At 40.4% G+C, this 16,502-nt stretch overlaps 1 protein-coding gene across 3 annotated transcripts; it reads left to right on the forward strand.

The window, feature by feature from the left end:
• The first annotated feature begins 720 nt into the window (after window positions 1–720).
• On the forward strand, window positions 721–15,566 carry LOC144955784 (ras-related protein Ral-A). 3 transcript variants are annotated; one of them, XM_078885953.1, is made up of 5 exons: window positions 721–837; window positions 5,351–5,413; window positions 6,647–6,855; window positions 10,129–10,303; window positions 11,299–15,566. In XM_078885953.1, exons 2-5 carry the CDS (start codon window positions 5,357–5,359, stop codon window positions 11,419–11,421), a joined length of 564 nt encoding a protein of 187 aa, XP_078742079.1. In that variant the 5' UTR covers window positions 721–837; window positions 5,351–5,356; the 3' UTR covers window positions 11,422–15,566. The 3 variants fall into 3 exon arrangements, with proteins under 3 accessions (XP_078742079.1, XP_078742069.1, XP_078742088.1); XM_078885943.1 differs by having other exon boundaries at window positions 733–955; window positions 5,351–5,470; window positions 11,299–15,565; XM_078885962.1 differs by having other exon boundaries at window positions 738–837; window positions 5,351–5,470; window positions 11,299–15,564.
• Window positions 15,567–16,502: the final 936 nt, after the last annotated feature.

Raw genomic sequence — 16,502 nt, forward strand, 5'->3', positions numbered from 1 at the left:
TATATGTATTGTCCTTGAAACTGATTCGTCCACACAAAAAGAATGCCGTCCCTTGGCATATATTTTCATAGTGTTTATTTGTTTGCATTATAAACTGCATGTATTGTGGTTAATGCAGACATGAATCTTTGTAAAAAGGTTTCAGTTTTGTTGCCAGAAAAAATGGGAAAACCCCTATTATTACAAAAAAACATTTTATATAAAAGTCTTTTTTATTCGAAAAATTATTTCTCATCTTCAGCTGCTTGTTGGGACGGCGCCCCAACGCCCCTAGTGGACAAACCGCGCCCGGTGCCCACGTGCGGGAAACTCTTCCACTCTGTCCACAAACTGTCCCATCACCATTCGCACAGCATATTATTTGGGTATTTCGGTTAAAGCCACGTAGAAATAACAAAAAAATAAAATTAAAAATAATGTTTTCTATCTACGTGGCTTTACCGAAAGACCCAAAGAATATGAATTCCTGCAGTCACGAAAGCTTTAAGTCAAGATATTCACCCCCCCCCCCCCATTAGACCTCCCATCCAATCACTCAACGCCCATTTAACCCTCGCACACACTGGCTCCAACCCCCCGACATTCGCCCCTCCCCCTCACAACCACAAGCTCCCCCCCCACAGTCGCCCCTCACACCCACAAGGTCAGCCCCTCCCCCACATTCGCCCCCCTTATGTACCTACAGGCCCCGCCCCTCCATTTCGCTCCTCCCCCAAAACACCCAGACGCTCTGCTCCTCCCCATAACGCCCGCAACCAAGAGGCCTTGCCCGTCGCGCTCGCACTTCGCGGGCCTTTCGTACCCGCAGCGCCTTCTTCTCGATTCGTACTCTTAGCCGTAAGTACTGCTGCTGCTATTCGTACTGTTAGGATGAAGCACTGCTGCTGCTATTCGTACTGCTAGGAGGGAAGCGTGGGAGAGGCCTCGCTGCCCACGTGCGTGCCTACACGCTACAGTACGTACTGTGTAACACGTCCGTGGACTGCATTGACTGCACGTTGTTATGGTCAGTGATTGTACTGGAATGCCTGCGTTGTTGTGATGATTGATTGGCAGAGGTGTGGACTCGAGTCATGTGACTTGGACTCGAGTCATGAATTTGATGACTTGCGACTCGACTTGGACTTGCATAACAATGACTTTGTCCCACCTATGAGATGTGGACTCGAGTCATGTGACTTGGACTCGAGTCAGACTCGAGTCATGAATTTGATGACTTGCGACTCGACTTGGACTTGCATAACAATGACTTTGTCCCACCTCTGTTGATTGGCTATTTGGAGCACCGTTTATAAAGGGTATTCTGGTACCGTGTTATCTGATAACACTGTGCAGACTTGGTTTTACTGGCCGTGACCGTACCTTTAACTTGTACATTATGAATGCTGTGCTTATTGTTATGTAATGTGTAATGGGTATCGCTCCTCCGGGAGTATATGTGCTCACCTGTACTGAAATACCAGCATTGTAATGAGCTCCACACCGAGTCGTATATACTCATAACGTTTTTGGGTTTAGATCGCGTTATTTATAGATGTGTCGTAACCCTCCACCACCCGACACGGCCAATCAGTAAAAAAGTGTCACGTTGACAAAAGACAAATAGTTCACTACTTTAGCCCACCGGTGTGTTGAAGCGTGAAACCACAACATTTACAATGTACGACGTTTCGCTGGTAATTGCATCCATATATACTGACTGTAAATCTCTGTACTGACCATACTGTACACACTTACAGTACTACAGTGCACTATACTCTAATTAATTGTAACTACTCTACAATATTGATTGCTCAATCGTGTACTGTATTGTATGTACTGTATCTTGAACTTATTTTGCACCGGGCGTAGCTAACTCTGCTAATCGGAGGTGCATTGCACTTTTTGCTGAAATATCTGTGATGACCAGTTTCTGCTGCAAAAGCTTAATTACCCTAAGCTTAGCAATCTAATATGGGATTGTAATGTCATAGTAGTTTTTGGGCATTTAGCTTCTTGAGATATTTGAGTCTGGATCTTGCGCCTTGGGTTTTTAAGTCTCTGCCCAAGTTGTATGCCCCCCTGGTGTATTGGTTGTATTGTCTTGGGGGGTTTAGAGCCTTGGAGACTCATGCCCTGAATTTAAAGGGTCCCTTATAGCCTTTGGGTCTTCGGACCTCGTGGTCTCTTCTGCCTCAGCGTTTCTGGACCTTGCTGCCCCGAGACGTGATCCACAGGATTAATATAGGAGGTACGGTGCAGTATACAGTATAAGCAATTATCACATTGGCCCAGAGGACCTTCGAACCGATTTACGTTATTTGTGCTACTTTATGTTCATGCACACAAAGTAGGAAAACACATATCTGTCTGTGATCTTTGAACAAAAAATCGCGAGTGTCGTGAAATTGTTGGGGTTTTTTATTTAACATGTTCATCAATCGGCTCTACGTTAAACTTGAGAATTATAATACAGTATGAATCTAAGACACAATGGCCCATCATTGATTCTGTTTACACCACTGTATTTCATGTAAATTTGTATGAACACTGCAGTTTCGTACTATGCATGTGTAGTACAGTGTATGCATATGAATGCAAATAATGATGTACATTAAAATAAAAAAATATCTTCTACCAATAAAGTAGCCTAAATTTAACTGGGAAACATCCCTGAGACCCAAACTTTGTATACCGTCATCCACTGACCATAATGTAGCCCAGCTGGTTGAGTATCTCGCACACATGGTGCTGTTTGCATGATCACTAACCCCACCTCCAAAGCAGTGTCACAGGTGTGCAGCCTTTTTACCACTTACGGAATATAATTGTGAGGTGAATGAAATCCTTAGAAAACAACTTGGAGACTGCATTTTTCTGCAGTACCTTGTGTGGTTCTGTGGGGTGGCTTCCATTTCATGGAAATTGGATGATCCCATTGCCACAAGGCTTGTACTATAAGTATTTTCACTTCAGTGTTGCTATATTTTTTCCCATTTTCCTGAAGCAGGACACAAGTCTTGTCTGATGGTCAAATGGTTACAGCGTTTTAAGAAATTGTTCCTTCATAGTAAGTAGAATAATTTTGGCACTGTAGTTCTTTTTCAAGGAAGACCTGGGAGTAAAAACTGCAGTATGCTACTAACCACTTGAAAAAATTACTTTGTCACTGTAAAAAAAACCTTTGTAAAAGAAACATTTACCATGTTTATGAGAATGTAAACAGCGCCAAAATCGTAGCCGAACCTTTTTCCGCCTCCTGGGAAGCAAACATGGAAAATATTTAGACTTGTATGTCGTTCTCATCCTGGATACTCAACCCGCATAAGTAAAAAAACGAGTAAAATACCAAGACTTGGTATTTCTTTTGTAGTAGAGTTATATTAATTTGGTCAGTTCTCGAGGTTCACTGAGCCTTTAATAATGGCGTGGTAATTTCTCATCTCATACTACAGTACTGTAACATTATTTTCCTGTCGTAAAAAAAGGCCGATACAGTTTACTGACTGCACAACATCACTTTCATGTATTATCTTTTTTTGGGACCTTGGCACATTAAATATCATCATCATTCGGAAGAATAGGTTATTGTGTGCCATTGGCATGGTTCCATAATTCTCTATTTCAAATTATTCATAACTTAATTGTACACAATAGCTCATGTTCCTCTGTGAATCAAGTTGCTCAAGTAATGAGTGTAAATTGATGCTCACCTGGTTTAAGAATATTTATTGGCCAGTGGCATTGAGTGGTGTGGTTGCGTAAGCCGTGTGTGATACATTTTGAAATTATTCAGGGTCTTATTTGACGGGCCACATTTTTTAAATTGCACAGCAGGAAGAGTAGATGGCATAACCAATGCCTTGTCAGACCGGTTCAAAATATCATGCTGTTACTCAAAGCACCAGGCTCAAAATGACGGTGCATACATCAGGGTGTGTCAATAAATTGTCTTTCCCACAGATGTCAATGTGAGCAAACACTGCCTCCTAGTATGTTGCAAAATACAACACTGGTACATGCAACAGATAGTTGCTTAATGACAGGATGTTTGTGATATTCTTCAGCTTTCATGGATGTTAATTGTAAAGAGGCTAGATGTGCAAACATCCCTTGTGCAATTTTAGTTTTTTCTGTGCACAAGCTCTAAGTTATTACATCGTAAGCGTGAATATATACTTGAACATGCACATGCAGTGTTATTTTCAGAAATGACAATGATATTAGTTTTAAGATATGAACATATTTGCCACTTTTAAAACTTATGTTTATTCCTATATTTGTGAAAAATTATCTACTATTCTCGTATATGATAACAAAAATATATAGTTTAAAACAGTCCCTTATTTATTGTGAAAATTGTTACCCATTACAACAAATTTTCAAGGAGGGTCCTAAATTTGAATATTTAGGCAGTTTTTGTGTATTTTGCATGTGGATGGAAACTAAAATACTGACAAAAACATGTTCATAAGATTATTCTCAAAAACAACCTACATTACTTTGTATGTTTTAGGTGAAATGCCAATCATTGCCTTATTTCAATTAGCAGACTTGTCTTACGGAAATTAAATACTGTATTTGACATGCAATATACTTGAATAACCTGGGTGTATTTTTAAATGAAATCATTGCAATCTAACTCCTTACTCCTGATTGAGCACAATCGTATTTACTTTTTGATGTCCTATCTTGATGATTTTCATTATTTTATCAGCTGGGCTGGATCGGTCATTTATAAACACTGGCCTCATAACAGTGAGCATGTGAGTTTACCGTATATTCCAGTTCGGGTCAACTCAGCCCATCATTTCTCCATGGTCAACAACACGTGCACCAGGGTGTGCCACATTGGTAACACTTGTGGCTTCCAGCAAGAAGGGCCTGGGTTAAGTGTATGACACTGGCACCTTTTTGCGTGAAATTTGTATGTTCTCACTTCTCTGTTCTGTATGGGTTTCATCTCGGTTCTCCGCTTTCCTTTCATACAATGTAACTGATATTGGCGAAATATCCCAATGCTGAAAAATGACCTACAAACTACTCAATTGGGATTAGACATAGCAACATTGCCTGCTCAGCAACAAAACTTGGCAGAATCCTACTGAAACAGCCTTGAGACTCAGGATTTCCTGGGTAAACAATTCTAACAATCATAATAAGGATCTTCTTGTGAGGCTGCACCACTGGTGGGAAGTCAACGGTGCTTGTCTTATGGCTATAACCGACCCCACCATGCGAATGTGGGATTTACACCACTGTTTCACGATCCCCTGGTGAAGTTGAGCATGGAGACACTTTTATTTTTAATTTGTTTATTATGTTTCAGTTTGTGAATGCATCACACTGGCGTGCGTGATCGGCGGTGCAGGTCAACATGGCAGCCAACAAGGGCAAAGGCCAGAACTCGCTGGCACTGCACAAGGTGATCATGGTAGGAAGCGGTGGCGTGGGCAAGTCTGCACTCACGCTGCAATTCATGTACGACGAGGTGATGCCCCCATTTACTCTCTTCCATTCATGTATGACTCTAGTGCCGATTGAAAGAATATGATGACCCTTGATAATGTTATGGGCTTCTGGTTGTGTGGCACTGGCAATGTGTCCAACAAAATCAGAAAGTTGCAGATTTAAAGTCATAATATGTGACTATGTTCAGATACAATTTTAAATGCTGCTTAACTTTATTTCACTTTTGAGTAAAATGTATTTATTTTATCCAGGCTCTTGCTTGGCTAAATAAAGAATATATATATTACAAGAAACATTGTAGTAGAGTACTACTTAAATCGTGCTTGACTTGAATGTGTTTGCTTCTCAGTGTTTGCAATATGATTTATATGCTGCTGTAACTGAATGTTTCTTACCCACTTCAACAAATAAAATACAATCTAATTCTATGCACAAGTAAATATGGAATGCTTGTAACCCGAATCCTCACACCATTCATGGGGCACATACTTAATTGCTAGTGGTGAAATATTTATTAACTTATGAGTCTCATCACTTCATGATGTAGGGTAGCTTAGTCAGTTGAACACACCTCACAAGAGCATGACTGTGAATTCACAACCTTGTTAGGGTTGACTTAGCCCATTGGGATTTGTAAATAGAGCACCACTTGTTTTATGGCTTCACTGCTTGGAGGAGTGTCAGGAGTGATTGTCCTAACAGAAACTGGTCCTTGAATGTATCGGGTGGTGGCTGGTTTGAAGACACATGTATATATTTATGCGATCTAACCCCAAAAACCTGTATTATGGCAGGAAAAAAAAACTAAATGCTCATGAAGCATGTACACGCTTTTATGATTATACCTTTATCACTTAAATTACTAATTCGGATTTGTAAAGTATATACATTTGGGCATTTGTCACAAGATACTCTATAAGGATGGGGTTATTTAGAAGGGAGGCGGTTGTGATCAGTGAAAGGGGGGGAGTGACTTACAGATTTGTTTTTTTACCCACGGAGAACGTTTTATTTTTTCTGGATGAAGGAGGTTCATAGTACAGCAAAAGGAGCGAAGAAACTTACGACAGCATGGGCAAGAATTAACATCGAAAGGCAGAGGATAATGGAGAAGAGCAACGTATTATCTTGCTTTATGCTGTGCTGGAACCTAGACTTGCCGGCACGAAAACACTCACGTGTGCGAGGTGTGCAGTTTGTGGAGGATTACGAACCCACCAAGGCCGACAGCTACCGCAAGAAGGTGGTGCTGGATGGCGAGGAGGTGCAGATCGACATCCTGGACACGGCTGGGCAGGAAGATTACGCTGCGATCCGAGACAACTACTTCCGCAGCGGCGAGGGCTTCCTCTGCGCCTTCTCCATCTGTGAGCACGAGTCGTTTGCTGGCACCGCTGATCTCCGGTGGGTAGCCCAAATTAAAGCCCCTACCCAACCCCCACACCTCTCTTCCATGTTTTAATGACTGAGCATTGGGTGTTTTTTATATACGCAACTTTTCAAGCAAAATGTACTTGCCTGTTCAAAGAGTATACTTTATTTTCTGTTGAATCGAGTCATAACGTAATATATATTAAGATGATGTCTGTGTCTAAGATGTGTTATATTGATGTTCTAGAAGGGCTATGAAGCTACATTTGTATCACACATGGTTGAGTCTGTGCCTAAACCTAGAAAAATCTGAACACTAAATCTTGACTTAAAGCTTTCGTGACTGCAGGAAGTCATATTCTTTGGGTCTTTCAGTAAAGTCGGTAAAGTCACGTAGCTTGTGTTGTGATCGAAACGTCGTAGTTTTTGGTTTATTTGTATTAATTTGAACCTATCTACGTGACTTTACCGAAAGACCCAAAGAATCTGAACACTAAGTTCTAGAATTTTGGCCTCCAAAATGGCACTCCAGAACTTTCTTAATTTCACTCACAGATCAGGTTTAGCCTCAAGTTCGGAATGGTTTAAGTCATGTACAAAACAATCACACCTCTGATTAGCACAGTTGGCTACGTACGTTGCGAAAGAAGTTCAACATAAGTACTGTATAAATATATGATCCCTTCATCAGTGAACCAAGTAATTTACCTCGTACGGAGATTGATGCAGATGCAAATTAAAGTGGGTAAATGCCCACTTTAATTAACTAACGATATCTATTTCCTATTTTAAACTTTAATTGCAAATAATATGTGGATCTGTATTTCCTTCAGCATCAGGAGTGAACATGGTCAATACTGTACTGTGTTTTATATAACAAGTTTACACATTGTACTCACTGTAAGCTGTTACTGCGATTAGATTGTACGTGCTGTCACCCCTTGTGCATGATTGCCACACAAACAGTTTCCCAAGCAACACGAAGATACGTTGATACTATTTCACATAGATGTTGTGTCAGGGCATGGTAGGCATGGCGATTCGTTGAGACAACAATGACACTTTCATTATGTCCATGCAACCGAATGTCACGCTTGTCTTCGTATAATAGGGAGGGAGCAAACTCGACTGGTACCGATGCTATTCATTTTTCACAGATCTACACTGAGGCTTTCAAGCCAAGAATTGTCCCTCGTAACTGTTGCTTGACAGTCATTGATTGTTTATGTTGAACGAGGGCAATGTTGACACTGCCTACAACTGCCTTGTCTGTACTAGGGCTGGGAAATTCCTGCAAGAATCATATTCTATTACCAGCATTACACCCTGGATGGTGCCTGTAGGAATCCCGATTCTTCTTTGGGTTATTCCCATGTGCAAATCGACATTTTAATGGGATTCTAACAGGGATTCTACCATGGAAGATGTGTGCAAGAGAGAGATTTTGCTAGGATTCTATTGTGTATTTAGCTTAGCAAACGACTGCTTATTTTAGCTAAGTATCGCAAATTCCTGCCCGCCAGAACAGTGATTATTTTTGATGATATGCTTCCTTGTTGCTATTGAAATGTAATGTCAATGCATTATGCGCAGAATTGGACCAATTTGACCATGATTCTGACCTGATGTTTGAATGGGAAACAAGTGGACCCATGTTGCCTATATGGCCTTATGGAGACAGGTCAAATTTCGATTTAAAGCTTTCGTGACTGCAGGGATTCATCTTCTTGGTTCTTTCGGTAAAGTCACGTAGAAGGTCAAGGCATGTTCCTTACCCAGACTCATACACGAAGCTGCTAAAGATAAGGCTATGCATGTAATGACAAAGTGTAATGCCAAGCACATGTACATGCTCAAATGTCATGCTAGAATCAGGGTGTAATTCGGTCAGTCGCTGAAAATATACACGCCAAACCATGCTAAAGTTTACCATGAGCCAAACTAAGGTACCTATAGGATTCTTAGAATTCATTGTTGTTATCTGAAGCTCAACGAGTCCGACTGTGTCAATTTCATTTTCTGGAGATTAAAAAGCTCGTATCAAGTGTAGCATAGTTGTGGGGAATTATTTATTTAATAATAAAATATATATTTTTAGCCAGGAAATACAAATTTCAAGACGTTTATGAAGTTGTTTTCTTGCGCTATTTGGCCAATGTATTTGTGAGCTTTATTACATAAGTTGACTGGAGTGTCTGGAAAAACAAATCCCCCAAATATGAGCCTACTTGCTGTACTGGATCTTACAGTCACCCCGTTGCTCCAGCAGATGAAAGTCTCATGCACTATGATTTTAGCACAATATACCAACCCTGCTTCAAAGTTGCTGGATTACATGCTCCACCACACATTACTACAATGATATTTTAATAATGGCTAAATGTATCTCATCTTTTGCACCACCTATGGTATTGACATGAGCCAGTGTGTTGAAATCCATAGGCGTTGGCACATTTTTGTTGGAGTTGGTAATCCGCAGATGGTGTTGGTGATATGGATGTCTCAAACTACAAATAGATACTTGTGAAACACACAGTTATTTATTTCAGCCCCTGCAAAGCTGTTTGAGTGCCAAAAATATGTAGGTGTGAGCTGAACATTGTACTCTATGCAGGATGGCACACGATTTAGTAAATAAAATACGGCAGCCAGGCAGCATGGATTAAAATGTCTCCTATTGCTCCTTAGGCTCTTTGACAAGGTGCATTTATTTTGCTGATTAGGTTATTCAATGCAAATGCTGCACATGGTCTGTTGTGATTTGGGTAACTTGAAGTGGTCATACAAACACACACGGGGGTTGGTGAAAAGGGATTCTCAAGACCAGTTTCAAATCTGAAAAACAACCGCTGTTGTAATTTCCAAAGTTTAACTCCTCTTTGAACACACTATCAGGCAAATCCACAAGACAGCGTTCACTTTGGAATTGGCGTACGGGAAGTGTTTTTAAAGAAGTACTAAATAGCTACCATTGTCTCCCTGCTCCAATGAGCATGGGATGATGCTCATTTTCAGTGGTGGTCCTGAGCCAGTGGAGGATATTCCACATTCCTATGGTGGGGCTAGTTTGGAGAAATGATCTTAGTGTTAATCTCAAAACCCACTCCTTAAAAAAGTTATTTCCCAGACATCCCAGTGCAAGACTCTCCTAAGAGCGAGTACTAGAACACAGTGAGGCTTTCTATCGATATATAAATAACTGCATTATTCTAAACTTGTACACGTACCACCTATCGTGTCAACACTGCCAAGGATCAACGTTCGTATAGAGCCCAAATGTCCGATTTTACGTGCTTGCGGGCGCAGCGAACAGATCCTGCGTGTGAAGGAAGATGACAGCATTCCCTTCCTGCTCGTGGGGAACAAGTCAGACCTGGAGGAGCGGCGACAGGTGTCCATAGAGGAGGCGCGGGCACGCGCAGACCAGTGGGGCGTTGGCTACGTGGAGACGTCTGCCAAAACTCGCGCTAACGTCGACAAGGTGACTTGGGCACTTGTGTTACGACTTGGTGAGACTAGCAAGAAAGCTGTCTGGATAGAAATTGTCAGCTGTAACAGAAAGAAATTGGTTACTGATGAATACATATTAATCCGTTTACTTAAATTTAGGTAATACAGGCAACCCTGGTACCAGATCATCATATATTGATGTGATATTTATTTATATTGTCCTGGTACTATGTATTACTTAAAAAAAGTATTGCATATATTGCCTGATTCGCCCATTAATATACAATTCAGTTTTGCATCTTTGTTTATTGAATTCCATGGGGAAACAATAATTTAAAGGAATTTCTTTTCCCAAGGTGTTGCCAAATTTATCCAATTTCATGTCTAATGTCATAAAACCAATTCCCAGGCATTGCAATTGCTGAAGTTATCTATTTTGAGATTCACTCCCAATTTATTAAAATGGATAGACATGAGTGTACTATTGCTGCAATGTACCACTCGATGGTAGTTCAGTGTGCTTTGCTGCGTCTTAGCATGAAACAATGCTCGAATCATCTGTGCAGATTACAACGCAGGTATAATTAATCCTCCAGCACGAGATTGATTGTATTATTTAGGGACACAAGTCCAAATACATGTTTTTGCCTCATTTTCACTATCTCATTTGTATTGTTTCTTTTTTTTGTCTTGTTTATAGAGTTTTACTTACTCCATGAGCAAATATGGAAGTGGAGCAAATGATTTTCGTGAATTGTAAACAATCGATTCTCACATGCACAATTCAATGCCTGTTCATTGAGAGGAATCATGCATTTTATATATGCATCTTCACGAAGTTCTAACTCAATTATCTGGACTTTACGAGGTTCTTACACGATTAGCTGGCTTACCATTAATAACTACCGTGCTCACTGACCAAGCCCGTTTAAACTGGATTAGTCAGTTTTAGGCGAGACTGCATCACTCGTTTCAAGATCACAACATCTCGCTCAAATGTTTTATCCCTGTTTATCTTCACTTCAGGTGTTTTTTGATCTGATGCGTGAAATCCGGACAAGGAAAATGGAAGACAACAAGGACAATGGGAAGAAAAAGAAAAAGAAGAGTCTTGCCAAGAGAATCCAGGAGCGATGCACTCTGCTGTGAGGTGCTTTTGCCTGCATTAGCATCCCCAAGATGTGACCATGTCTCACCTCATGAAAAAGACAAACACAAAGGTCCACCTTGTGGCCCGCTTACACTGTTTGTGGCAAGTGCTTTTAGTGAGCACCTATTACAGTCGCTACAGCATGCAAAGAGGTGGCGTGGCCATCGCTCAAGGCCAGCCATCTTTGTCTCTCTTGCCCATGTTGACACACTGCACCAGGTACTCATTTAAGGCTGAGTCGACCTTGGGGAGAGACCCAAGAGCTTTTCAGATATCACTTGCCACTGTTTAGCCATGATCGGGAATTGAACTCAGGTTGCTGAGTTCTGAGCGCAGTGCGCCATCTACTACACCACGACTCCACCCATTACACACATACACTCGCTTCTGCCACAGTCATCACATGAAACACTCATGTTGTCAAGAATTGATGTACCTCTTTTGTTAAATACCTTCGAAGTAACTTTCAACATGTCCTCATCTTGAATGTCATTTTTTTGGGGGTGGAAGTATACTTCTGTTTCCTTAATCACTGCTCCTTGCACGAATGTGAACATGTGTAGGTAAGTTTAACCTCCAATTTTGGCTCAAAGTGCTTTGCACCAAAAGTGCCAAATTGCACAGAATTTACACTGAGAGGGGCACATCAAGGTCTCATCACACCGCATGGGGCACAGCGTTTCAACTCGACACATTGGCTCATTTTTTCACCTGCTCACTCACTCAGGGCTTGTCCACCTACTGTATTGACCGTCTCGCCTGGGGTCTTTGACCCGACCACCTCACTCTCTTGGGAAGCAAGACTGATTGCTTGACTCAGCTGGGCTTTTCATCCACTTGGCTCACTTGGGTATTGTTTTAGCATCATATTCTCATTGATGTGGGTCTCCTACCTGTATGATCTGCTTGCCTGCCTGTAACACCAGGCCACCTTTAGAGGTGACTTGAATTTAATTGTTTTTCTTGTTATTTTTCTGTAATTTAGCTTTGTTTTAGTGCTTTTAACATAGGTAAAAGTGAAGTTTTCAATGGGCATCAATACAGACACATGTATGTCAATGTGCAAACCATAGCACACTTGTGTAAGAAATAAATGTGTAACAAAAATTTTCACATAAAACATTTTTACAACATTCAGCCCCATTCCTCACCATTTTCCTCCTCCAACAGAAAGCAATTCAACCTAACTTTGAAAAGTGTCAGTAATTTAATACCATGCAAATTTAAAAAAATACATATTCACTCTGACCTAAAACACAATTCGTTTTGTGGACTGGATTCATATGGGTGATTGACAGTTTTGCAATTCATATAGATAAGATCGTAAGAAACATACTACATTTTATATGCCTGAATTGGAGGATCAAACTGAATGAGATTGGGAATTATATACAGATGCCACTATTGAAGGTGCTCTGCATCTTCAATGTATAACCCTTCTGTTGGATTGTTACCCTATTTGTTTATCCATTTTGCAGACTTTTTGTTGCAAGCTATTTTCTCTGCGAGTCTTCATTATGGAGATGGTCAAGATGAGTAAAAAGAACATACTTTGAAAATCTGTATTTGCCAAGAAGGGTCTCCCTAAGTCTTAAAGGCGCTTGAGAAATTAGATTTTTATGTTTTTGTATTAAATCCATAAAGGGAACTTTAACAATTGTAATATATAACAATGGATAAAAACGAGCTTACTTCTCCACAATGTGTTCTATACATTTTTTTAAAACGTGTTTTTGTTAGTCGTATGGCCTGCTTTGCACATGCAGTTTGCATTTGTCTTTGCGGATATCTATGCTATGGACCCCAACTCAATCTTTTATATTTTGAGATTTCTTCAGCAGTTTTAACATGATCACACAATTGGACCTGAGGCAGGAGGCAAAAAGCACACATTCCGATAACCTTCTGACAATGTTGTGGGAAAAAATGACATGACGTGTTTCACGTAGTTGTTGTTTTTTAACCAGGCTAAGACTCCCAGTTTGGTTTACTTGATGACCTTGTTTTATATCAGGATTCAAACAGAATTATCAGCAGTGTTAGCACAGTGCTCTGAAATGGTCATCAGCTGCTGGGCCACTCGGACAACGCTTCAACTAACATTTATGTTCACAATAATCGTACACCCTCCACACACTTTCACTGATCATACACTTGGCCTTGTGCTGAGCTATGAATATAGGTTCAAGCTAGCTTCTTATATGCTTGAGGCTTGTTGTCGATTGGCAATCACATGTATTATTTTCAGTTTTGTGAAGTTTGGATCAATAATACAATAATTATGTTGCACTTTGAGATGTCCCCTCTGTTGGACAAGTACAACAAATGGAAATAAATTGATGTAGAAGTTGAATTATTTCCTCAAAAAAGCCTGCCCTTCATTATTCAAACATTTGTATTACATATTAAAATATATTTTCACATGCTTAACTAGCTCAGAGTTCTAATTCAGTTGCCACAATTAGTCATTGCTTTGTAGTTTATCGTATTGATTACTATTTTGTTATTAAATAATTTAATAACCCTGAATTTCAGGTAAAACTCATCAGTTTTTATATGAGATTATACTTAAGAAACTATACAGCATGTTAGCTTGGTAGCCATAAATGTATACTGTACAAACCTGAGTCTTCGCAAACTGCATAAAGTTGCCTCTTAACAAATAAATCAATCCTCAAAGTAACTTGACATCATTCGTAATTGTTTTGTTCAATAGATTTTGCACCCAGAGGCTTGTTTTTAAACACGACACTTGTTCAAGATCCCAGGATTCACCACTGTGTGCCGCACTTTCATGAGGTTTGCTGGATAAGGCCAAATCGGGCGTCCCTCGCGTAATGCGCAATAACCATTGGGGCATTTCGCAGTTGAGGGATTAATCTTTTGGGGACATACTTCACACTTATGCTATGTGGTTCACATTTACGCTGTCAAGAAAAAAATGTCAATGATAAAAATGATAAGTAAAAACATTTCTGATGGCGTCACCGTGCTGTGGCAGCGTCCAGTGTCATGTGTTGGGTGTAGCCACCCTAGATTTGCCATTGTGTGCATCATGCGTGCTACTGCAAGCAGCCGATGAAAGAGTTTACGAAGCCCTGCAGTTACACCTTATTAAGTAATCTTTGTAAGTAGTAATCTTTTTAATCTTGACAAAAAAGTTGTCATTCAAATCTTAGTTTATTAGTTTTTTTGTGATAACATTAAGTTTTACATTTATACGTATTTTGTAAATGCAGGGCTAAAATAATGAAAGTATACCCAATTTTTATTAGGTAGCCCCCCGCCTTATAACATGCATGTCTATTAGAAACTAGGCTTCATACAGCACGATTCCACGTAAGCACTTTTTCACGAACGCATGTCACGCGGCATTCGAGGGACACTTGCAATGTCGTCATCCAACCCCACATACCTGCTGCACACGTACATGTCTGGATGTAGTAAATGAATGCTTTCCCTTCATGGCAGGCTGCTGTAAATACACATTCCATGTGTGGAGTGTTCACTGTAAAACATCTTAATGATGCTATACCTAATGAAGCGTCTGTTTAACCTAAATGAAAAAATCTACCCAAAAACAAATCTATATAGAAAGATCATAAAACATGCTTACTGTACTGCCATCTACTTGCCATGTTGTAGGCCTAAACGTGTGTCATGCACATGACGATGTGCATGTGTGATCTCACGTGTGCCAGATGAGCCACCTTTCCTAGCATTTAGACTTAAATACTGAAATTGCATTGCAATGTCCCATTATAAGAAACAAGGCATTGTACATCTCAATGTGCATTTTGGTTGTAGCTTATTTTGAACTCCCAAGTGCACACACAACCCATACTGCAATTGAGGCCTGGTCAAATGTCCAGTTTTTGACCTTTTTCCCAGTCCCATCACTGAATAAATGCACAGACTATCTACAGGCGTGCCACAGCCACACCCTCCATCTTTTCCACTAACCCTTGAAACCATACCTTGCCTCAGCACATGTCCGAACATTGGAGAGTGAGGTTGGAAATACTGGTTCCCATCAACATATATTCAAGAATAGTGGTTCGTAAACACAAATAACCATATTTAACACGATTAATAATCATTGAAATGTATAAAGCGCCCTTAAACAATCGTTCTCAAGGCGCTAGATGAATAGTTGTGTTAGGTATTCACCAACATTGCCAATTGTCTTATAAAAGTAATTAAAAGTTGCATTTTATGAACTTATATTCAACTTTTATTTATATACAATTGTATTTATGTGACTTATAAGTCACATTTGTTTTCTGTTGTAAATAACGTATAGTTATTTTTTTACACGACAGTAGCATTCTACCACATGAAATGTGGATTATGGTCTTGATTGCCTGCAGCAAAACTTAGCTTCTCGAGGCACATCTTAAAAACATTTGAGAACAGTTATGTATGTTAAGCTTCTTTTGCACAGTACGTAGCCAACCATGCTAATCGGAGGTGCAGGGAATGTCATAAAACTAAAGACAAAAGGCAGTTCTAAGGTTAATACTGGTAGGAACCAACTGGTTCCACCAGCCCACAGGGGATTATTGTGTCCGTCTTCCATCCAAAAATGGGAGGGGCTGGATGGAGAGTGGAGGGTGGGGAGGGGCGGGGTGGGAAGGGGAGGGTGGGGCTGGGTGGGGAGGGACTGGTCACCCCGTGGTGCCCTTATAAAACTCAACGTTTAACCTACTCACGCCGGCTTGTGCCGCCCTCACAGTCGAGCATATTTACGGAATACACCACGCAGCCGTTGACCCTGGCCATTGACCGAGCAACCCAACGTTCCTACCAGCTCCCTCCGCAGGAATGTGTTTAGATACATCGGTAAGTAAGGCTGCAAAATAGGTAGGTTGATGAATATTTACATATTTTCACGTTACTTTCTAGGTTAGATGAATCACCAACAGGCTGCGTCTCGGTGAAAAATACATCAGCATAATTAAATGGCATTGTAGTGTAGCTTCCTTAACACGGGGACAATGATTCTGATTGGTTCCGTGTCATTCTGAACCGACTTAATCAGATCTAACCATCTTGTTTAAATAACCTAAAAGAATGCACC

Source organism: Lampetra fluviatilis, chromosome 1 (genome assembly GCF_964198595.1).
Source record: "Lampetra fluviatilis chromosome 1, kcLamFluv1.1, whole genome shotgun sequence".
NCBI lineage: Eukaryota > Metazoa > Chordata > Hyperoartia > Petromyzontiformes > Petromyzontidae > Lampetra > Lampetra fluviatilis.